Source organism: Panthera leo, chromosome C1, assembly GCF_018350215.1.
Source record: "Panthera leo isolate Ple1 chromosome C1, P.leo_Ple1_pat1.1, whole genome shotgun sequence".
Classification (NCBI taxonomy): domain Eukaryota; kingdom Metazoa; phylum Chordata; class Mammalia; order Carnivora; family Felidae; genus Panthera; species Panthera leo.
The window spans coordinates 24077565-24101633 of NC_056686.1; the positions used below are offsets into that span (position 1 = coordinate 24077565).

The 24069-nt window shown below is 43.5% G+C and overlaps 1 protein-coding gene across 3 annotated transcripts in view; it reads left to right on the forward strand.

The window, feature by feature from the left end:
- KHDRBS1 (KH RNA binding domain containing, signal transduction associated 1) overlaps positions 1-23362 on the forward strand; it is a 38895-nt gene extending 15533 nt beyond the window's left edge. The window contains exons 4-11 of one of the 3 annotated variants that reach the window (XR_006205511.1): positions 702-848; positions 3508-3641; positions 4363-4564; positions 5073-5140; positions 5902-5960; positions 8291-8483; positions 11109-11168; positions 23053-23362. Coding sequence is in view for 1 of the 3 variants with exons in the window: in XM_042948980.1 (XP_042804914.1) it covers positions 702-848; positions 3508-3641; positions 4363-4564; positions 5073-5140; positions 5902-5960; positions 8291-8388 (708 nt within the window). In the remaining 2 variants the exon portion in view is untranslated. Of the gene's footprint in view, positions 1-701; positions 849-3507; positions 3642-4362; positions 4565-5072; positions 5141-5901; positions 5961-8290; positions 8643-11108; positions 11169-19852; positions 21277-23052 lie in introns of those variants that run through there. The other 2 variants (XR_006205512.1, XM_042948980.1) reach the window with 2 other exon arrangements.
- The last annotated feature ends 707 nt before the right edge of the window (positions 23363-24069 follow it).

Consider the following 24069-nt stretch of genomic DNA (forward strand, 5'->3'; position numbering starts at 1 on the left):
ACGCGGGGCTCAAACTCACAGACCGTGAGATCATGACCTGAGCCGAAGTCAGACGCCCAACCGACCGAGCCACCCAGGCGCCCCGAAAACTTTTTTTTTTTAAATAAAAGTTAAAAAATGAAAAGCTGGTGTTTAACGGCTCTACTTGGGATTTAAGAGCAAATGCTTGGCAATGAATGGATGAATGAATGCATGCATGCTTGGCAAACTGCTATATCTGAATGGAGACTGGAATTAAGTGAGTCTCTTCTATACACCTAATAAGAGCTCCAGTGAATGCACCGAATTCATGACCAAATATTGAAAAGATATGCAAATGGCATTTGACTCAGTTCTTCTCTCTTGTGAAGACAAAAAAGTGACCCTATTTTTGCATCCATGACCAGAGCCTCCGTTTTCCCCTTAGAACCACTAACTGTACCAGAGAGGCTTCCTGGTACAGTAGGAAGAGCACTGGACTGGGACCTTTATCTGTGTCATCTTGGACAATGCACCGAATTCAGTTAACTGTTTAGCAGACCGATTATAGGTTTAGTATGTTGTGTGAATTACTGTTCTCCAGACCTTGTTTTGCTTTCTTCTTACACTTTTACTATTTCTCTCACCTGTTTAGGTTATTTTTTGCCGTCTCATTGGACTGGAGGTAACGGCATCATTTTCTCGCATTCACGTGATGATGTTTTTCTGCATTTTTTCCATAGGAAGAAGAGCTGCGCAAAGGTGGAGATCCCAAATATGCCCACTTGAATATGGATCTGCATGTCTTCATTGAAGTCTTTGGACCCCCATGTGAGGCTTATGCTCTTATGGCCCATGCTATGGAGGAAGTCAAGAAGTTCCTAGTACCAGTAAGGAATCCCACATTCTATATCTTTGAGCAAGAGAGAACTGGGATCTAGTGTTGTTGCTAAGGCAGGGGTTCTTAATCATGATCTCTGCATAATCATGATCTCTGAAATTGCATATCAAATTCTACATTTATGTTCACTTTTCTGCGGTAGTCTGTTAGTTGTACCTAGTTCTTAAAGCACTGTGCCCCAAACCCACTCTATTCTTTAATATGGTTTTAGTTATATAGCCGTATCTGTTGTCAGTATTTTGAGTCCACAGTGTGTCTGGCATTTTAACATCTGGTTAAAAAAGATTGAACAGAGTCTTCACTGAGCTAAGTGTATTGATACTAGTGTGGAACTGGGAGGTGATGATGATAAAATGGCTAAGATAGTCGTAAACCCCCCTGTACTCAAGGAATTATGTTCTAGACTCTAGAGGGTTAACTAACAGCAAGAAGCTGCTAACATCCAGTGTTAGTGGATTAAATTTTGACCTAGGTACATTCAGGACTCTTTCTCCTGGAGGAATTTACTTACATAGAGTTTGATTTGAAAGAGGCATGATTGTTAACAGGCTCGACTATCGATGATATTAAACACATGGGTGTGCATCTCCTTCTGGAATGTAACTGAGGCCCAGGAAGAGTTGGGACAGACCAAGTTACCTGTCTTGGATAATTATTACCACCTGGTCAGAGGGTCCATTCTTTGAATAAGTAGAAAATGGTGTGATTCTTGCCTTTCAGCAAGTCCTGCTAGTTGTCAGAGTTAACATACTACAGTTGAATATTTAATGACCAAGGATGAATCTGGAACCTTAGGAAGCATTGAAATACTATTAACTAGAATTGGGTAAGCATCACGTTTGCATCACTAAAACTAAGAGGAGTTGGAGATACAGTTCTTGGTTTTCTTGTGTACGTAAAGTGAGGAGTTGGAACTAAACGTGGTGTCAGCAGATGTGAGAATAAGTAGAGCAAAAATTTACAGGCAGTGTGTACCTATAATGTTGAGCTCCACGAAGTCCAGCCCCGTCTCAGATGTCACAGCAGCGGCTTTGCTTCCAAGTACCTCCTCTTCGTTAGAATGTTTAAACACGAAACAGCTGATTTAAAATATCTGAGAGAAAAAAGAGCCGGTAAATTTTCCCTTGATGGAGTTCTTTTTACTCGTTTTGAGGTGTTCTATTGAAGCATCCTAGCCACCCGGTTTCTGAAGGAATAGGGGGAATGCCCGTCTCCTCTTGATCCTTAGTCTCAGCATATTTCTCAAAAGGGGTAGCTTTACAAGGCTTTCGTGTAAGTGGATCTTCTGAAAAGATGCCTGCCAGGCAGATCTGGGTTTCCTCAGCCAGAAGAATCTAGGCACGTGGGCTGTCATTGGTCATTTGACTCTCCTCTGTGGGTCTCAAGCGTCAGTAATGTGTAAGGTAGGAAGGAGGTGAAGATTAAGCGGGGGGCATCTCTGTGGTAACTAGAATCATCTATTCTCGAAGCTCTGTCCACCTGGGATATATGAAAAAGCATGGAGTGTTAAAACTGAATGGCTCTCATCAGGAAATATTGAAAAGATATGCAAATGGCATTTGACTCAGTTCTTCTCTCTTGTGAAGACAAAAAAAGTGACCCTATTTTTGCATCCATGACCAGAGCCTCCGTTTTCCCCTTAGAACCATTAACTGTACCAGAGAGGCTTCCTGGTACAGTAGGAAGAGCACTGGACTGGGACCTTTATCTGCGTCATCTTGGACAAGTTATTATTTCACTTTTCTGAGCCTCAGGTTCCTTGTTCATCCCAAACATTTGTTAAGTATCTGGTAGGTGCCTAATACTATGCTTGGGTCTGAAGTTACAAAAATGGCTCCTTTCTCACAATCTAGTGAGAAAGACAGACAATTCTAAAATGACGTGGTAAGTGCTTGGGTAGGGAAAATACACAGTGCTCTAGAAAAAGAGGAGGGAGTGGGGGTAGCATCAAAGAAAGTTTTTCAAAAGAGGTAGTATTTTAGATTAAGTCTTGTAAGAGTAAGTTTGAGTGTTTCAGGTGGACAAAAAAAGGCAATATAGTCTGATGATTCAAAGCCTAGATTTGGGAGACAGGTAATTTCTGAATTCATATTGAGTCTGCCACTTATTAGCTCTATATCCTTAGGCTGGTGGCTTTATATGCCCTGATTCTGTTTCCCAACTGTAAAATGGGAAGATCTGCCTACTTAATTCAGGGTTACCTTGAAGATTAAACTGCAGAATCTATAGAGAGCTTATTATAAAGTGCCCAATGCATAGAGCCTATCTAATGGTAGTGGCTTTTACTGTTCCAGGAAGAGGAAGCTATTTGTATGGATGGATGTACAAGTATGCCAGGTTCTGAACTACAAGTTATTTTACATGGCTTGAAAGGAGGTTGTCCATGGAGAGTGGATGGAAGTGATCTTGAGAGCTAGGTAGGGACCGATGATGAAGAGCTTCAGCTGAATAATGAGGGGGTCTGCCATCAGGACTTTCCTCAAAGAGGTGACAGGTAGGGTGCCATTTGACTTCAGAGAGTGCATGACCTGAGTCTTCATCCAGGCATTCAGATCTGGTCTTAGGATCCAAGGCTTATGTGGGCTGGACGACTTCTCAGCAGAAGGTGGAGATGTAGCACAGTACTCCTCATTATCTTTCATTTGCAGGATATGATGGATGATATCTGCCAGGAACAGTTTCTAGAGCTCTCCTACTTGAACGGAGTACCGGAGCCCTCTCGCGGACGTGGGGTGCCAGTGAGAGGCCGAGGAGCGGCACCTCCTCCTCCACCTGTTCCCAGGTAAAAATAATGGAGGTGACTAGAAACAGGATGTCAATTTGACTGCCAGTAGCATCTCTCTCTTAGTGGTGCTCCAGCTTAGAAGGGGGCCTCAGGATTTGTACCATCAAGAGTGGAATAGTAGATGTTGGCACTTTGGTCACAGTCAAGTGCAGCTGTCCTGTTGAAACTTCTGCTTTTTTAATTTTGGACAGTTCTAGCATTTTCAAAATGGTCTCTGACTTTAGAATTTTACCTGTGACTGACCTTTAATAGAGTGTTCAGACTTCCCAAAGTGGTAGTCCGCTGATGAGACATTCACAGGTCCACAGTGGGACTGGGTCCTTTACCCACCCATACATTCCTGTGTGTTATAATAATAGTTGATTTAAGGCATCGTGAAATCTGAACATTAAACTAACCTATGTTTTAAAAGCTCTATTTAAAGTAAATTTTCCAGGGCGCCTGGGTGGTTCAGTCCAACTGAATGTCCATTGAATGTCTGACTCTTGATTTCGGCTCAGGTCATGATCTCACAGTTTGTGAGCTTGAACCCCATGTGGCCCCATATTGTGCTGTCAGCACAGACCCTGCTTTAGGATTCTCTTTCTCAGTCTCTCTGCTCCTCTCGTGCCCTCACATGTGCGCTCGCTCGCTCTCTCTCTCTTTCTCTCTCAAAATAAATACTTTTTTTTTTTTAAGTTTATCCTTTAAAAACATAAAAATAAATTCTCCTTTGCAGGGGCCGTGGTGTTGGACCACCTCGGGGGGCTCTGGTGCGTGGTACACCAGTGAGAGGAGCCATCACCAGAGGTGCCACCGTGACTCGAGGAGTGCCACCTCCACCTACAGTGAGGGGTGCGCCAGCACCAAGAGCGCGGACAGCAGGCATCCAGAGAATACCTTTGCCTCCACCCCCTGCACCAGAAACATATGAAGAATATGTAAGAAGTTTGAACAATGTGCCATTTCCCAATACCTAGAAGGTTGCCAAAGGCAGTTGAATGACAGGACCTAGGCCCTTAACATAGGTGGCAGGGACTGCCTGTAAGATCTGGAGTCTGCTCTCTTGTAGTGACTGTTACACTACGAGAAGATTTTTCCATTTTAAGCATGGTTTACTATGTGTGAATAGATTAAACAGGAAATAGGCTGTGCCTTGATATATACAGTGTTTTACTAAGGGGTTTTTTCACTAGTTACTACTGATAATGCTGAAGTTCAACTTTTTACCTTGTTTCCTGCCCACATGTTTGGTTGGTTGGTGGTCCAGTTTTGTTTCATTTAAAAAGAAAATAACCCTTCCTCTCTCAGCCATTCCACAGTGGGTGTTAATTTTGGAGGGAAATTCCGCATTCTATTAATCCAGAAGCCTGCCATACTCCCATGGGATGTAATTACCTCCCCTACTCTGTGTGATTCTGACTTTCGGTATCCTTTTATTTGTTCTAGGGATATGATGATACATATGCAGAACAGAGTTATGAAGGCTACGAAGGCTATTACAGCCAGAGCCAAGGGTGAGTCAGGCAACAGAAGTGCCATTTCGTGTCCTAGGGATGGATGGAGGGAGCTGGAGCAACAGAGATTTAGGAAGCACACATCTAGGGAGCGATGTGGCTTCTCGTTGGAGGGTATCTCCTTTGCTTTCCATGTCAGTAAGGCACACGGATCTGTTTCATTTAGATAACTGTGAATCTTATGGTGTAGAATCTGGAAATAGCAGATGGAAAATTCCTGAGCCGTGACCACATGGAAATAAAGGGAAAATGCCTTTAAAATTGTTTTGATTTATTATTTAAAACTATCACAGCCACATTAAAGGTGCATTAAAGTTTAAAAGGAAGCTAGAATCCCACTACCATAAGTGAGGTTATTTTCTGCACTTTTCTTAAATAACGTTTTTTTGTGTATATGCATCGTATCTGTGATTGATTGTAAGTGTCTCATAATTCTACAGTGGGGACAGAACAGCATGTTTGTGTATTCTTTTCCAGCGAGCCCTATAAATGTGTGTTTGTGTGCACTGTGATTAAGATGGTCAGTTTAGAATTTTGGTTTTTCACTTTAAATTATGTGGTATCCATTTTTCTCTGCTATTGTCATTTTTTTATAAATGCATAGCGCATACATGTTTTAGAAGTATTTTCTGGTTTGGTGATGGAGCAGAATTAGCGTTTTCCTGTATTATACATGTAGTAGAATGACTGAGATGTGGGGGAAGTGAAACCAAAACAGACTTAACTCTCGAGCTCTCTAACACTCTGTCTTTGACTTTCAGGGATTCAGAATATTATGACTATGGACATGGGGAGGTTCAAGATTCTTATGAAGCTTATGGTATGTCTTTATTTCCATGGTGGGCAGAATGTGCAAGTAAGTGCCAGGGAGAGTGCTGGTGACTGGATTATTGGGGGTCCGCCAGTCACCCACCTAAGGAGAAGACTTCAGAAAGCTGAGATGTTGGAGATGTGACAATAGCAGTGCTGCTCTTACTTAAATTGTGTGGGGTGCCATAGAAAGAGGAGCTCTTAAGGTGAGATGGGGTTACTGTTACTCTTGGAAAGCTAAGCGGATGTCTTAAACTAGGGCCCAGGTCCAGCTTGGCCAGGTTGGAACAGCAGACTTTTAAGCCAGTGTTGATCGTTTTCTACTTCAGGTCAGGAGAGATGGCTAGGCCTAAGTCATGTTGCAGGGCCTTTGCTGCTGGTGCTTAGGCCACATTGGTAGATAACAAGAACTTCATCGTATCTAGCTTTATTCTCCGGCCCCGCTTTGTTTTTTAAGAACAGTTTTAGCTCTCATCAAAAAGAATCTATGTAGAGGAAATGTTAGTTGAAGGGGAGCTAGATGGCAAGTAGCTGGCCAGGGCAGGTTGGATGCAAGAATAGTGCCTGTCAGTCTCAGATCTGAGGCCTTAGGGGCTGGAGCCAGGTCAGGGCAGTACTGGCACCAAGCTCCTTACTGGCTTGGAGACATGTCAGGTCAGTCCTTGATCCCAAGAGAGCTATAGAGGCTGGAATGGCAGCAGGACCAAGCTGTCTTCCCTGAGGTTTAGTTGAAAACACATTGCTCAAGAGTGTCCTCAAGAGCCAGTTATGGCCCTGGGTTAATGGGCCCCATAGGGAGTGCCATGTGGCAGTGGGTGCAGAGAGAGCAGCCTTTGAAATGCATGTATTTTCAGCATACCTGAGGGAATTCCAGAGTCCTTGGCAAGGGGCTCCTCAGTTGACAGGTCATCTTAACAGACTAGTTAACAGTCTCCCCTTACCCCTGGTTGAAAAGAAGGGGTGGGGAGCCTTTTCGAGCTGAGACCAGCTGAGCTTAATTCCTCAGCACAGTATGTAGTAGCCAGTCAGCTGCTTGCCCAGGGAAATAGTTTTTTACCAGTTCTCGTTAAATGGTACTGGACAGTTGCCATCGGTAACACTGCACCGCTCTGCTCGCATGCCACTATTTAGAAGGGCGGTGGGATTGCCCTAGGGTATTTCCCTCCATCGGCGAGACAGTACAATGGGGCCTCTGTATGTGTTTGACTAAATTACATTTCTGTTTTGCCAGAGAAGAGACTGGACTGAAAGAGGCAGGCTGCCTCTTTTGCTCCTGGTATGATGTTGCCACAGTTAATCTGTTACGATTTCTGCGTTTATAAACAGAATTAGAAAAATAAACCGTCTTGTTGGTACCAGAAGCCACTTGGAAAGTGATGGATGTAATATACCTATTACACTAAGGGTATAAACAAGCTTAGATAGGATTCTTTGGGACTTTAGATCCACATAGAGGTTTGAGACCTATAGTGATGGAGGCTCTTATTTGTGAATGCAGGCAGCTGGAGAAATACTTCAGGGATGAACTGGCTTGGGTAAAGTATGGGGGCGAGTGGGAAGAATAAGCTCATAAACACAACTCTTTTTCCTGAAAGGTCAGCTATAGAAGTAAGTGATACCTCCCTCGGGCTTTTCCCTGTGACAAAGGAAAACCATTTGAGGATGTCAACCATGGTGTCTGGCTTGTCTGGGCTATTGCCTAAGAAAGAAAATAGTGAATTCTCTTCATCAGTGCTATAAACGCATTCTGTTGTACTTCCCTCCACCAGAGCAGTGGACCAGCTCTGTTGGTGAGGAGGCCTCATGAAATGTGGCCCTTGTTTGCTTCTCCCAGAGAGCCAGAGGACACGCCTCAACAGGGAAACCTGACTTGCTGTTGGAAAGGGAGCTGCCTACTTCCATTCTGAAAGACTTCCCAAAGTTGCCACGTTACCTGAGGCTTTCTGCCAAATTCCTTTGGGAACAGGAAAAAGGGCGTCGTGGACCCACTGAGACTGATTTTTGTTTTACTGTCTTGAGTAAGGTGTCAGGTTTATCCAGGTATTGGGTTATCCTGGAGTAGAGATCATGTTGCCTGTGGAGAACCTCTTTGCTGTAGATGACTCCAGGTCTTTTCTGAGCTGTTTCTCGTCTGCCCACTCCAAATTGCCCTACAGCTGGAAAATGAACTAAACTGTTCAGGAGGTCCAAGCAGAGCAAAAAAGCAAGGACCACTGGGAGGTGGCATGACACTGGAAGCGAAGCAGTGTTTCTGGTGATCTTTACCATATACTCTACTCCTGCTCATCCCAAGATGCCAGCGGCACGTGGTTTATTAAACTGTTCTTGCTTTCCCCACAGGCCAAGACGACTGGAATGGGACCAGGCCGTCGCTGAAGGCCCCTCCAGCTAGGCCAGTGAAGGGAGCATACAGAGAGCACCCATATGGACGTTATTAAAAACACACATGAGGGGAAAATATCAGTTATGAGCAAAGTTGTTACTGATTTCTTGTATCTCCCAGGATTCCTGTTGCTTTACCCACAACAGACAAGTAATTGTCTAAGTGTTTTTCTTCGTGGTCCCCTTCTTCTCCCCACCTTACTCCATTCTTAACTCTGCATTCTGGCTTCTGTATGTAGTATTTTAAAATGAGTTAAAATAGATTTAGGAATATCGAATTAATTTTTTAAGTGTGTAGATGCTTTTTTTCTTTGTTGTTTAAATATAAACAGAAATGTACCTTTTATAATAAAAAAAAGAAGTTGAGTAAAAAAAAAAAAAAAAACACCACAAACCTGTTAGTTTCAAAAGTGACATTGCTTGCTTTAAAGGTTCTGAAGTTTAAGGCTTGTTAACTTTCTCTTAGTTTTGATTTGAGGCATCCCGTAAAGTTGTAGTTGCAGAATCCCAAACTAGGCTACATTTCAAAATTCAGGGCTGTTTAAGATTTAAAATCACAAACGTTAACGGCAGTAGGTGCCACCATGTAAAAGTGAGCTCAGACGTCTCTAAAAATGTTTCCTTTAAAAGCACATGGCGGTTGAATCTTAAGGTTAAATTTTAATATGAAAGATCCTCATGAATTAAATAGTTGATGCAATTTTTAACGTTAATTGATTTAAAACAACAGCAACAACAAAATTAGGTTTGTAAAACTGACTTTTTCATTATGTGGGTTTTGAAATCTAGCCCCAGACATACAGTGTTGAGAGATACTTAGCGGGGAGTACGATTTGAAGAGGTTGATTTGGGGAGAGGGGCTGGCCACCTGGATTGAATTTGATGCAGAGCTTTTTAGCCATGAAAAACCTTTCAATAGTAATACTAATAATTAAAATTTCAGTATTTAAAAAGACAAAGTGTTTTGTCCATCTGAGATTCTGCACTCCATGTAAAGCTCACTTGGACACTTAGAGCCACAAGCTGATGATTTTTTTTAAGTTGACAGTTGTCAATATTGAACTGTTCCCAAGGTAGTTAGTGAAGTATGTCTCAACACTAGCATGATATAAAAAGGGACACTGCAGCTGAATGAAAAAGGAATCAAAATCCACTTTGTACATAAGTTAAAGTCCTAATTGGATTTGTACCGTCCTCCCATTTTGTTCTTGGAAGATTAAATGCTACATGTGTAAGTCTGCCTAAATAGGTAGCTTAAACTTATGTCAAAATGTCTGCAGCAGTTTGTCAATAAAGTTTAGTCCTTTTTTAATCAAAGTAAATGTGATGAATTGTCATTTTTTTTTGGGTGGACAATAAAATAGTTTTCTCTTTCAAATAAACTTAAATTAATTCTAAAGTTAATGGGCTTGTTAAAAATTTGGAGACATTCTTAAAAGTGGTGGGGGGGATTTTATTTTAAGTTTACCAAAAAAAAGTTTATCGAGTTGTTAAGTTTTAGTTTAAAAATAACCAAAGCTTTTTCACCCCCTGGAAGTTGTTGACAGCAGTTTTATCCGTCCTGTATCACAAGCTCTAATTTCTGGAGAGAAAAAACCCAACTGAGCCGAAACTTGGATTGGTTTCCACACATAGGCCTCAGTATTTAAAGTGCCAGCCACCCTCGCTTGCACCTTCTGTAGAGCCCCCAGGTGGCCCTAAGAGTGACACCAAATAACCTCTGTGAGCTTGGAAAGAGATAGCACCTGCCTTTAGATACGACAGTTCAGCAAACCCTGGGTGCCCTTAAGGGTTTCCCTTCCAGTCCCAGAGATGCTGTTGACAAATCAGCTGGGCTGGGGCAGGATCTGGCATGTTAGGCTGGCTCTGAACTCCCTCCTGAGAGACCAAGAGAGGAAATGATGGAATTGGTTGGCCCTGTTTCCACTCCTCTGTTAATTCTCGGGGTTCTCATGCCTTCCCTAAGGGAGCCACCTAAACTGCTCGGGGGTGAAAAATCCTCTTGTATGAAGTGCCAAGCTGCCTGCAGCAGTGCATGATGGACATTTTTTTTTTTCTTTTTAAAACACACCAACAAAAAAATGTATTTGTAGATTGTGATAAAGTGTAAATAACTGAATTTTCAACCATGGTTTGAAGTCAGCTTTCAGGGCATTATGTCTTGTTTTGATGAAAAGAGATCACTCTATACCCCCCTTTTTAAAGGAAAATTATCGCAAGAGAATCAGGATGTGTAAAGCTAACATGCATCGCAAAAAACCAAAGGTAACCTAAATGTCTGATTTTAATAGCACATATTTCTCTTTTACATAAACTGTGACAGCAACTTGCATAAACAATTCTTTAGCTGTTAATTTTAATGTTAAAACTTTGCAAAACTTGTTTAATAAAAATAGCTGTAAAAAGAAAAACCATATGCTGCCGCATAAATTAGCCATAACTCTTAATAATCCTGCCCATCACAAGTGAACTGTAATGTAACCTGGGCACAAAGTCTGACATCTTAAATGACACATTGTAAAATTTCAATGAATGTAGATTAGACCTGCTGCTCCCCAAAGTCAAGCTTTCTGCTCAGCTATTTAAAAATGTACAAGGATGAGCCCCTATAGGTCCCCATATTGATATTCACAATGAAATGTTACTTAAAATTTCTTTAAAGTTGCATGTTTCTCTCCTGTAATGTGTAAACTGCATGCAGGATCTCTATCTTTTATTTTGTATGTCTTTAAAACTTCCTCTTCAAAAGACTGACCTCTTACTTCTCCATTTTCAGGTGATTGAAAACTCCTGAGGCATTTCCTGGAGTAGAATGGGTAGTGAAGACCCATGTCAGGTAGGTTAAGGTGATTTCTGCTAAGGATGTGGGACTTTTATCCTAAGTATAAAATAGTTTTGCCAGGCGGTGGCCTGGAAGGTGATCAGTGGGCACACTTTTCTTGCCTGTCATCTGTACGTATCCTATTTACAACACAACTATGTTTAAATGTTGGTTTACGATCCATACTGAATTTACTTGTTATGATCGTAGTGTCAGCTTCTATTTATTAAATCCCACTCTATCCTGTCAATAACTTACGAGGTGGGGCACTGTTTCATTTGGAGTTCATTGGTTATAAGCAACAAAGTGACTAGATAATGTAAATAAAAGGGCACTTATTAGAAATGTGTTAGGGGCTCCAGATTTAGTGTGAAGGCTAGAAAATCTGGCATGGGAACCAGATTGCAGAGAACTGGGACAGCAGTGGTAGATCATTGGAATGTTCTTGAAGACAGGACTAGCTATTTAGGTGCTATTGCAAGAATGAATGAACTCTAGCTGTGTTTGTTTGCTTTCTCCCTTGAGATTCAAGTTCTAGGGAGGGAATGTCAGACTGTATTAGCTTGAGTCACATGTTCATTCTTTACCAGGATGTGGGAAGAAAAAACTAATTATGCAAAAGGAAGCCAGAATGTTATTAGGAAAAAGGAACGGGTACTGGGAAGCCAAAAAACAATTGTCCAGTAATATTTGTATATTACAGAAGTAACTGAGACTTAATGAGGTTAAGTACTTCCCAGAGTCATATAATTAGTATGGCTAGTAATCGAGCCCAAGTTTGTTGCCAGAACCTAACATCTTAACTCTCTATATTATACTGCTTTTAATCTAAGGAAAGAGGTATTTCTCACCCTGAGGTATCCCTCAGAAGGGATAGTGTGGCATAGTAGAAAGGGCATGAGACAATGACAAAGAGAGTTGAATCTCCAAGCTTTGTTAAGTGACCTGACACAAACCACTTATTTCCAAATCTAGGGAGGAAGATGGTGATAATGTACACCTTAGAGTGGTTGGCAAACTGAATGAGTTTTGGTATGTATAAGGCCAATCAATTTGGTGTCCTATATATAGTAAATATTGGTGTTCTGGAAGAAAGGTTAACCCCCTGATTTGGGTAGGCGAGGGCTCCGGCAACTGAGCAAGCCTTCCTGCGGATTGAAGCTGTCGAGGAGCTAGGTGGATGATTCATCCCTCTGCTCCCAAGAGAGTTGTTAAGGTTAAGAGGGCACTGAAGGGAAAGGACCAAACTAGTAGGCCAAAGGCATGTACAGCCTTTGACGGTGATATCTGCCTTCTTGGGAGATCACGTCTTCCTGACCTGCTTCTCCCAGGAGCCTCTGAGATCTGGAGACTCCAGAAGACCGTGTGTGTTGGTCATGGTTCTGGGCACCTAGGAAGTCCTAAGTCTGATATTGATTATATGAACGGCAAGGCAATTTTAGGGGAAAGTCCCTGAATACAGAGAATTAGTCTTGACTCTTCCCTGGGGTAGTCTTAAGAGCAGAATTGGGGGGATGCTTCTTTCTTCATTTGGCCTACAATTTGTGCCTGGAAAAACAGGTTTTTATTGTTGGCAGATCTGGATCTGCAGCAAGTGGTCTGCTTTTTCTGAGTTTGTAGCTTAGTCAGTTAGTCCCAGTGTTTTCTATAGCTTTCTGTCACTACCTGTGAATTTTTATTATTACAGTCCTGTAAGCTTTAGATAAGCCAGGCAGGATTGGGGACCTGTCCTGACTCTGCTTCATCATTTGTCTCTGTTTTGACGAAAACAAAACCTTTAATCCCTCTCTGGGCCTCAATAAAGTTGATAATAGTAGTTAACATCACTGTGTGATAATATCCTAAGCAGTTAATAAGAATTATCTCATTTGGTCTTCTTTTTTTTTTTTTAACGTTTATTTATTTTTGAGACAGAGCATGAATGAGGGAGGGTCAGAGAGAGGGAGACACAGAATCTGAAACAGGCTCCAGGCTCTGAGCCGTCAGCACAGAGCCCGACGCGGGGCTCAAACTCCCGGACCGCGAGATCATGACCTGAGCCGAAGTTGGCCGCTTAACCGACTGAGCCACCCAGGCGCCCCACATTTGGTCTTCTTTACCTTTCTCTCTTAACTGTTATAAAACTTGAGTAACATAAAATTTATCATTTTAACTGTTTTTTTTTTTAAGTTTATTTCTTTATTTTGAGATAGGGGAAGAGTGCATGTGTGCGCACATGTGCAAGGGAGGGGCAGAGAGAGAGAGAGGAAGGGAGAAAATCCCAAGCAGGCACCACGCTGTATGCATGGAGCTGGACATGGTGCTTGATCCCACAAACTGTGAGATCATGACCTGAGCTGAAATCAAGAGTCAGTCGCTTAATTGACTGAACCACCCAGGCGTCCCATTTTAACCATTTTGAAGTGTACAGTTTGGTGGTTTTTAGAATATCCACAATGCCGTGCAACCATCACCACTATTTGATTCCAGAAAATTTCCATTACCCCAAAAAGAAATCCCATACCTGTTAGCAGTCACTCCCAATTCCCCTCTCTCCCCAGCCCCTGGCAACCACTAACCTACTTTTTGTTTCTATGGATTTGCTTCTTCTGGATGTTTCACATAAATGGAATTACATAATATGTGCCTTTTGTGATAGGCTTCTTTCACTTTGCATAATGTTTTCAGGGATCATCCACGTATCATTACAGCATGTATCATTACTCTTTTTTTTTAATGTTTTTATTTATTTTTGAGACAGAGAGAGACAGAGCATGAGCACGGGAGGGGCAGAGAGAGAGGGAGACACAGAATCTGAAGCAGGCTCCAGGCTCTGAGCTGTCAGCACAGAGTCGGACGTGGGGCTCGAGCTCACAGACTGTGAGATCATGACCTGAGCTGAAGTCCGATGCTTAACCGACTGAGCCACCCAGGTGCCCCTGTATCATTACTTTGTACTAGTGATAGGAAGCATACTACTTCCAAAAGCAACCCGTTTCATTTAAGACCGCTGCAAGTATTAGAAGTGTTCCCTCACTTTGAATGAGTCACTCCGATAACTTATACTGGTTCTACCTTGGACACCTGAAGAAATAGCCTGTCAAGCACTTGAAGATCCTTTTCATTCGTGTTTCTTTTCCAGTTCCAGAAGGTTTTTTTGTTAGACTTCCTAGATCTGATTTTCAAGAACTAGTAATTTGGATTTTATGTGCTGGCAGTTGTTGGGTTTTTTCATTTTGTTTTTGTTTTTTTGTTTTAATGTTTATCTTTGAAAGAGAGAGAGAGAACGTGAGTAGGGGAGGGGCCGAGAAAGAGGAAGACACAGAAACCGAAGCAGGCTCCAGGCTCTGATCTGTCAGCACAGAGCCTGATGCGGGGCTCAAACTCACGAACATTGAGATCATGACCTGAGCTGAAGTCAGACACTTAACCGACTGAGCCACCCAGGCACCCCTATACTGGCAGTTAATGTTTACTCAGATCAGTATTAGCCCCTGTAAAACCTCTGCTGCAAGCCAAATGCTGCCCGTAAGCCTACCAGCTTACAGCCTCTGGTTAGCTTCTATTAATACAAATTAAAAGACATGTTAGGATTATTGAGATACCATATGGAGATGTGATCCCCTATTGAGAATCACATGGTTGTGATTCATCCATTTAAAGTGTACAATTCAGTGGTTTTTAATATATACAGGATTGTACAGTCATCACCACATTCAGTTTTAGAGCATGTTTATCACCCCCCAAAAAGAATTCCCATGCCTCTTAGCCATCTCCCCCATCCACTTGCCTTCCCAGCCCTAACCAACCACTCATGTACTTCCTACCTCTGTTGACTTGCCTGTTCTGGACATTTCGTGTAAATGGAATCATACAACATGGGATCTTTTTTGACTGGCTTCTTTCACTTAGCATAGTGTCTTCAAGCTCCATCCATGTCGTAACACGTATTAGTACTTTATTCCTTCTAATGTCAAATACTGTTTCATTGGATGTATATTGCACTTGTTATTTATCCGTTCACCCACCGATGGACATCTAGGTTGTTTCTGTTTTTTGGCCATAGTGAAAAATTCTGTGGGGCTCCTGGGTGGCTCAGTCGGTTTTGTGTCCGACTTTGGCTCAAGTCATATCACAGTTCATGAGTTTGGGCCCCGCATTGGGCTTTGGCAGCATGTGGAGCATGCTTGGGATTCCTTCTCTCTCTTTGTCTCTGTCTCTGTCTCTCTCTTTCTTTCTCTCTGTCCCTACCCTGCTTGTGTACTCTCTTTCAACATAAATAAACTTTAGGGGCACCTGGGTGACGCAATAGGTTAAGCATCCACTTTAGCTCAGGTCATGATCTTCCATTCATGGGTTCGAGTCCCGCTTTGGGCTCTGTGCTGACAGCTCAGAGCCTAGAGCCTGCTTTGGATTCATTCATTCTCTCTCTCTCTCCGTCTGTCTCTCTCTCTCTCTCAAAAATAAGCATTTAAAAATAATAAATAAACAAACAAACTTCAAAAAAATACTGGGCACCTGTGTGGCTCTGTTGGTTGAGCATTGGACCAGCTCAGGTCATGATCTCATGGTTCATAAGTTCGAGCCCTGCATCAGGCTCACTGCTGTCAGCACTAAGCCCACTTCAAATCATGTGTCCTCTTCTCTCTCTGCCCCTCCCCAGCTCGTGCTCTCTCTTTCAAAACTAAGCATTTTTTTAAAAAAATACTGTTCTGGGCATTAATGTACAAGTTCTGATGTGGACATATGTTTTCAGTTTCTTGCACGTACACCTAGGAGAGGAATTGCTGGGTCAGACGGCAGCCCTTTGCTTAACTGTTGGAGGGACTGCCAGAGGCTGCACCATGTTCCCACCAGCAATGTATGAAGTTTCAAATTTCTCCACCTACACTTGTTATTTTCTGCTCTGTTTATTGTAACTATCCTGCTCGCCGTAAATTGGTATCTCATTGTGGTTTTGATTTGTACCTTCCTTAATGACTAATGTTGTTGAGCATCTTTTCATGTGCTGATCCCCTATTTGTAGGTCTTTTGTGGAGAAATGTCTATTGAAATCTTCCATCAATTTTCACATGGGACTATTTTTTTATTATTAAATTGTAAGTTCTTTATATGGTCTGGTGCTAGACCCTTGTCAGATAGGTGATTTGCAAGTATTTTTCTCCCATTTCATGGGTTATCTTTTTATTTTCTTTGGTTGTTTTTGTTTTATTCTGTTTTAAGTAGGCTCCATGCCCAACGTGGGGCTTGAACTCACAACCCTGAGATCAAGAGTCTCATGCTCTACAAAATGAGCCAGCCACGCACCCTTCTCTTTACATTCTCTGAACCACAAAAGTACCATTTTGATGGAAGTCCGAATTATCTATTTTCTTTTGTTGCTTGTGCTTTTGCTGTCATAGATACCACTGTCTCATTCAAAGTTCCAAAGATTTATACCTATTTCCATCTAGTTTTATTTCATACGTTTAGGTCTGTCGCCCATTTTGCATTAACTTTTGCATATGGTGTGAGGTGGGAGTCTCATATTCATTCTTTTGCATGTGGATATCCAGTTGTCCCAGCATCATTTATTCAAAAGACTGTTTTTCCCCGTTGGATGATCTTGGCACCCTTGTCCATACTGGCACACCAATGGACCACAGCGATATAGATCTACTACCTTTTAAAATATGTATTACTAAAAGTTACTGATATAATTGGAGTAATTTCTGACAGATAGTAGCTACTCAATAAATAATAGCTGACTGGATTATTTTGGCATCACTAAAGGCTAATAGTCAGTCATGGGGCTAGGATTTGATCCCACATATGGATATCTCCAAACCCTGTCTTTACCCTGCGTTTATACTTCTGGCTGCTAAAGGGGAAAGGAGGCTAGCTATTCTAGCTGCCATGCTTGGCCATATGTAGTTCTTCCGAGGCTTAGAGGCTGTGCTCTGCGTGCCCTTTCTTCCACTATCAACATCCTTTGCTCCTGTCCCCATCTCTCTCCAGGGTTTCTATCAAACCTGCAGGGTGTTCATGGCAATGACTGTTGCTGCTAAAGGAACACTCTCACCCTTTCTTACCTAGGGATACTACAGTTATTCAAGTAGCCTTAGGGTTTGTCCCTTCTTGCTTTCTCTCCCACCCCCTTCCACCCTGTGTCCCAAGCCAAGAATGAAGGTAAGGATGCCTCAGCAGCTGCTAGGGCTCTCTGGCTGCTAAACATGAAACAGACTCACTGTGTTTTGTTTTAGGAACAGCAGCCTCAGAGTCAAGACCCAAAAGCCTCTTGCCTGCACATACACAGAGTTGCACTGTACCATGTGAATAGGGGAGTAGGGGTGGTGTGGTAGTAGATGTTTACACTGAGGTTTTTGAAACTTAAATACTCCCTGCCTGGTCTCAAACCCCAAAGCTCTATGTCCCTCAAGGCTCACGGGCTCCGTCTTTCTATGTTCTTGTGCCTTGTGAGAGCCTGTACAGGCTGCTGTGTGCTGGCAGTGTTACTGTTAAGTAGTCATTTAAATTTTTCCTTGGTCTGGGGCACCTGGGTGGCCCAAGGGTCCGACCTTGGCTCAGGTTATGATCTTGCAGTTTGTGGGTTCGAACCCCACGTTGGACTCTGCTGACAGCTTGGAGCCTGGAACCTGCTTCAGATTCTGTGTCTGCCTCGCTCTCTGCCCCTCCCCCACTCATGCTCTCTTTCTCAAAAATAACCATTAAATTTTTCCTTGGTCTGTTTCCATGCAGTGATCTTGACCCCACTTGGTAAGGGAAGGAGAAAGTGACATAGGGAAAATAAGCAGCTCTTCCTGGCTAAGGGAGGAGCTCTTAATTCTAATTTGAATGCCTCCTGTGTGTCCCTATTTGGTAAATGAGGCAGCTGATACTAGGAGAGGTGAAGTAATTTACCATCATTGCGTAGCAAGTTGTGGGGTGTGCCTCTCAGGATTTTTATATACTGAAGTCAATTCTCTATGCTGAGAGCACACTGCTTCTGTAAGATGACACCATATTTCATTGATACTGAGGCCATTTTTTATAAGCTGTATCAAGTACTGCAAAGAAAGAAAAAATACTGCCAATTAAACCAACACAGTAGTTTGTTTTCATATCAAGTGTAAGATGCATCCTGATTTCAGCTGTTAAAATCCGAAAAGAAAATGTATCTTAACTATTGCATTTTGTCAGTTCTAACATTTATTCTTTGCTATGTGTATGTATTACCTTATCTACCTATAAAGTAGCTATTATTGTCCCATTTTTACACAATGGTGAAACTGAGGCCCAGAAAAATTAGGTAACTTGTCCAAGGTCATGCAGCTGTTAAGTAGCAGAACTGGAATTCAAGCTCAAGCCGTCTGATTTCAGAGTCCGTGATCAGTTTCAACTACTAGATTGTGCTGGAATTTTAAAAAGAGTTTTACTTGTCAGCTAGAACCATCTCGGCCTATACAGTATTCTCTACTCTGGAAGGAGGCTGCTTCTGCAGGTATATTATTGCTGCTGCAGTGAACATTGCTGAGACCACGTAGGTCCTTATTCTGGCTGTTACAGGTCACCGGTCTCCATCAGTTTATGGTGTCTACCTTTCAGAAGCTCAGTCTAATGGAAGAGAATAAGTCTTCAGTAGTCACGTAGTGTGTGGTTGTGCTCTGTTGCTGAACTGAATATCAAGGAGGCTGGGGGAGCTGTCCGAGGAGTCTTAGGGAGCATCGGAGAAGGGGAGTGACATTTAAGTCGAGTCTTAAAGGATAACCAAGAATTTGCCAGGCAGACAGATTCACCTAGCACCTTATTATGGCTTTAAACAGACTAATGTCAGTGCCTGCTGCCTCGAGAGGTAGTTTCACTAGCTTTGGAGCCTTAGGTGAGCTAGCCTCCCTGAGTCTCACTTTCATCATCTGCAAAATGAGAGGTTATCGTTTATCGAATAACATTGTTGTAAAGATTGAGTGAATGCCTGCAGAACGGTCAACGTGACCTGTAGCAAGCACTCAGTAAATGTTAACTATAAATAGAGGCTGCGCGAGTAGGTTGCTGCCCATTTTGAAAAGCTAAATGTTAGGCAAAGAATTTGGTCTTCATCCTAAAGGTTAGGGAGCTGTTAAAGGCCTTGAGCATGAAAGTGACTTGAACACACCTGTGTTTGCAGTTGAGCCCAAGGTAGGTAAGAAAGGAAAGCAGAAGGGCAGAGTTTGGTAAAGTGGCACCATTTCTTTGCCAGAGAGTGAAGGGATGTTGTCCCCTCACCTTGCCTTCCTTCTGCTCTCCTCCTACCAGAAGCCTTTTGGTTCTTAACCTTTTTCAGAAAGAATAATCCTGTCTCCTCTCAGACGTTTGGGCTATTTGAGGGTGGGATGTTAGGCCTTTGCCACATGTCATGGGAGGCTTCCCACATCCTGTCCCTTTAACCCACCCTGTGAATTGGAGACGAGAACTCAGTCCCTCTGATAGAAACTTCACTCTTAAGGAATGTTGCTTCCTCACTCTGGGACCTGAATGCGTGAAGTCTCTGCCTCCATTTTAAGCTCTTAATTCTAGGCTAACTCCACTGGAATGATCATATGCAGCGACCCACTTAATTCTCACAGACAACCCTGTGAAGCAGGGATTAGGCTGGGAAACTGATGAGTCCGGGCTAGGATGACCAAAGGGCCCAAGAGCTGCAGTTCAGACCCATGTCTCTGCTCTTACTTAACTGCCTCCTGGTCTCTTCTCTGTACCTACAGTGGCCACCAGAAGATCCGCTTACACTGAAAGTAGTTCCCAGCTTTGATGTACAGGATGGATACCCCGTGCTGTGTTTCCAGATTCGTGAAATTAAAAGAATTGAATATTTCTAAGCCTTCCCTTTCTCTCTCCACAACCTTCATGTATCTCTTGCTCTCTGGATTAATAGTCATTGCATGTTTAAAGCTAGCAAGCATCTGATGAATATTTAATAGCCTGAGCAGACAGGCTGGATACAGCTGTCTGAGACAGCAGCTGTTGGGGGGAAGGGGAGGAAGTGCACTGCCCTGCCTAACTACTTGTTCTTTTGTTCCCTGGGCTAGCTCTCGTAGGCTCCTTAGGAACAAAGGCCTATCTATGGTGGGCACTGCACCCTAGTCCTGTTGTGACCTGATTGCTCCCTGAGCTTCCAAGGAGGCTGCATTCAGGCGGCAGACCAAACCTTGTGGGGACTGGGGAGGTGGGGGGGTGGGTAGTGAGCAGATAAGTTCACTGACCTCTAAAAGCAATTTTCTGACCCCTGGGCTGAAAGTCGTCTCCTCTGTAACCTGTGCTGGCACGAGGGCGGAGGCCATGTTCTCATCCAGTGTTCCGCCAGCTGCAGCTCTCCATTCTGAGAGGAGGGAGACTGTCTCTGGAAGGGACTTGGATTTCATAACCATGCTGCTGAGGGTCAGCTCCTTGACATTCCCTGACCGCACATAGCAGCTTCTCAGCAGTGGGTATACTGCTGTGGTGAGAGTCTTTGGCTGCTGTCTCAGGCAGGAGATGGGCAGCTAGGAACTTCTCAGACAGGGACACAAGCTATCCCAGTGCTTCTCCCCACCTACCCCCAGGGAGCTTGTTGCTACAAGGAGGCCTCGTCATTTCCAGGGCAAACTTGGGGAGGATATGGAGACTCCTGAAAAAAGCCAGTTCATTTGAGACGTGTCCAGGCAGAGTCTGAGACACAGCCAGGCCATCAGCCCGGATCAATCACCTAAGTAGAACACGTTGCTAAGAAATTGGGACATCCTCCTGTTCTCAATACCGCATTAAGAAGCCTGTATGAGCTGTTGTTCCCTTGTTAACCTCTGGAGCCCACTTAGCACCTCAGTCTCTTCTCTCCAGACACTGTGGTGTGAGAACTTGAGATAGAAGAGTTTGGGTTTCAGATACAACTAATTCCTCTCAGGCTTTTGGCTCCTGCAGCCTTCATGCTTCCCATTCATGGCCAAGCTTTAGGTACAGAATGGACGCTCTCCGTTTCTTAGGCTCTCTGGGGTTGGAGTTCAGAAAAAAAGTTCTGCATCTGCCTTTGAGAAAGAGAAATACCTTGTGCTCTGATAGGATTCTTCATAAGCTTCTTTCCAGAGGTCAGTATAAATGGCCACCCCTTTCATTCATTTTATTAAAGGCATTAGCTGGGGTGCCTGGGTGGCTCAGTTGGTTGAACCTCCGTCCAACTCTTGATAATCGATTCAGGTCATGATGTGGGGTCATGAGATCAAACCGTGTGTCGGGATCCTCTCTCTCTCTCTCTCCCTCTGCCCCTCTCCTGCCTTGTGTGCACTCACTCTCACTCTCTCTCAAATAAAAATAAAATAAGTGCATTGGCTGATATATATTATTAGAACACCTACTATGTGCTAGACACTGGAGATTCAGTGGCAAGTAAATAGGATAAAATAGGTCCCTGCCTTCACGGAGCTTCTATTTCTCAAATATGTCTTGAGTGTCCTCAAGACAGACACTAAACAAATATTAACCTCCTAAATAACATACATCATCTCAGTTTTGACAAGGGCTATGAAAGGAAAGAACAAGGTGCTGTAAGGACAGACAACAGGCGCACTAGCCTAGCTTGGGGGTTCTCTTTAAAGAAACGATGTTTAAGCTGACATCTAAAGGAAGGGTTAGCTAAGCAGACGGTTTGGGTTTGCGAGATGGTTTGGGGAAAGGATACATAGCACAATCTACCCAGAGGGCAGGTTTGAGGCGAGGTAGGAACCTGGACCTTATTCTGAGGCCGTCACTGAAGACCACTGAATCCAGGAGTGAGGTGTGGGGAGCAACATGATTAAATTTAAACATCACTTGCTGGGGCGCCTGGGTGGCTCAGTCGGTTAAGCATCTGACTTTGGCTCAGGTCATGACCTCACGGTTCATGGGTTTGAGCCCCGTGTCGGGTTCTGTGCTGACAGCTCAGAGCCTAGAGCCTGTTGTGGATTCTGTCTCTCCCTCTGTGCCCCTGTTCTGCTCGCACTCTGTCTCTATCTCTCAAAAATAATAAATAAACATTTAAAAAAAAAAAAAAAAACTTGCTCCTAAGTGGAAAGTGGATTATGGATTTTGAGGACCTGTTAGGAAACCTTATTTTAGTCCAGACAAGAAATGAGGAAGACCTATAATAGGGTGATAACTGAAAATGTAGAGAAGCGAATGGATCCAAGGACTTTCCAGAGCTACAATAGACGTAGTTTGGTGCCTGATCAGATGTGGGAGAAGAGGACGTGATTAAGGAGGGTTCCTACTTGCTGGCTGGAACGACCAACAGAGCGGGGGGTGCCATTTTTTTTAAAAGAACAGCAGCGCTGCTAACAGGCTTTGGCATGAGAGCAGGGCCCTGCCCTGTGGCCCAAGCTTAGGATGTGTCTCTCCTGCAGATAACTCTGGGTATTTGGGGCTGTGAGGCCAGAAGAGATGGACCCCTGAGCTTAGGACCGAGGTGCTAACAATAGCTGTAAGAAGATGCCTGTTTTCCTCATTCTCTTTCCTCCAAAGTCTTTAAAGAAAGCTCTTTATCATTTTCACATCTCTGGGAAAGCAAAACCCATTTTCCCCTCTGTATAGCTGGAGGCCCCAAAGCTTGTATAGCTAAAGGCCTAGTGGTTTCAAAGCTTGTATAGCTAAAGGCCCTAGTGGTTTAGTTGATTCTGCCCTGAATCGCTCAGCTTAGGCGTAGCCAAGGATGGGAGGTACATGAAGTGAGGCTCCATTTTTCATTGCCTGACTAACAGCAAAAAGACAGTTCTTAGAAGCTGTGGGCTCCTACTGCCTGCCCATCTGTGCACCTAGAAACCTGTACTGAATGAAGTAACTAGAGTTGCGCTGTGGGATGAGGAGATTGTAAGGGAGGCAGCCTGGCCGAATGGGAGGCCAAGAAGCCCCCTGATAGGGTAGCTTCATGTCTCTTAATTTTCTACTTGTGTCTTTGCAGCGATCAGAGGACTCCGGAAACCAAGAGAGCTGCCTGCTGTGTCATGGCTGGCCTGAGGGCATTTGCTGAGCACAGAGAAACCCAGGAGAGATCACCAGTCTTTTCCCACTCCACCTCTTGATCTGTCTGATTTGCCCACAGAAAGCCAGCCAGGATCCCCTAAGAGAGTCTGTAGGCCCAGAATGGAGTCCTCAGGGCTGCAGGGAACTGTGATGCTAACAAACCTGCTTAGGACTTTAAAGAGCTGAAGGGCACTAACAGTATCCCAAGCACAGCTTCCTAGATCTGAATAAACTGGTCACTCCCACTGTGTCCGTTCCCAGATTGCCTGCTTCCCCCTTAGCCTCCAGCAAAACTGGATGGAACCACCTCCTGTTTCCCGCCATACCACACCTGCGCTATGGGTGCCAGCCTGGGAGCCCTCTGGAGGTGCCCAAGGCTGGTTGTCACCTCTGTTACAGTCTGAGGAAAGCCAAGTGAGAAGGTTCATTTACTTTGAGCAAGTTATTTAACTTCTGGGCCTGTTTTTCTCTTCATTGCTGATTACTAACCTTGTCCAAAAGGCTCTTAAAAGGCAGGGCTTTTCCTACTTCACTTCTGTACTGTCTAGCCCTTCCCCGACACGTCTCTGGCACCGAGGAGCTCAATAAAGTTTGGTCAAGTGAAGAATGGTCCCACTCTGGTAGCTTCTGTCAGCTCTGGGAGAGAGCCAAGGCACCTTGTCTAGCTCCCGCTCTTCCTCCAGCTATATTGAGCTAGCTCTTTGGCCTAACACTTGCTCTTGAAGGATTAGAAAGTCAGCCTTTGATAGCCTTCTAGTTTCCAGTGGCCTGTGTCTAGGCCGATTTTATCCTGAGCTACCTCAGAAGTTAGGGACCTCTAATACTACATCCTTCCTTTAATAAAATAACTCTTATGGTCATTTATCCTAACAAAGGAACTAGGAAGAGGGCTGGGTTTGGAAAGAGAGGCTGTCTGCGTTTTAATTGCCTAGGACATTCTAATGAGCTTGGATTC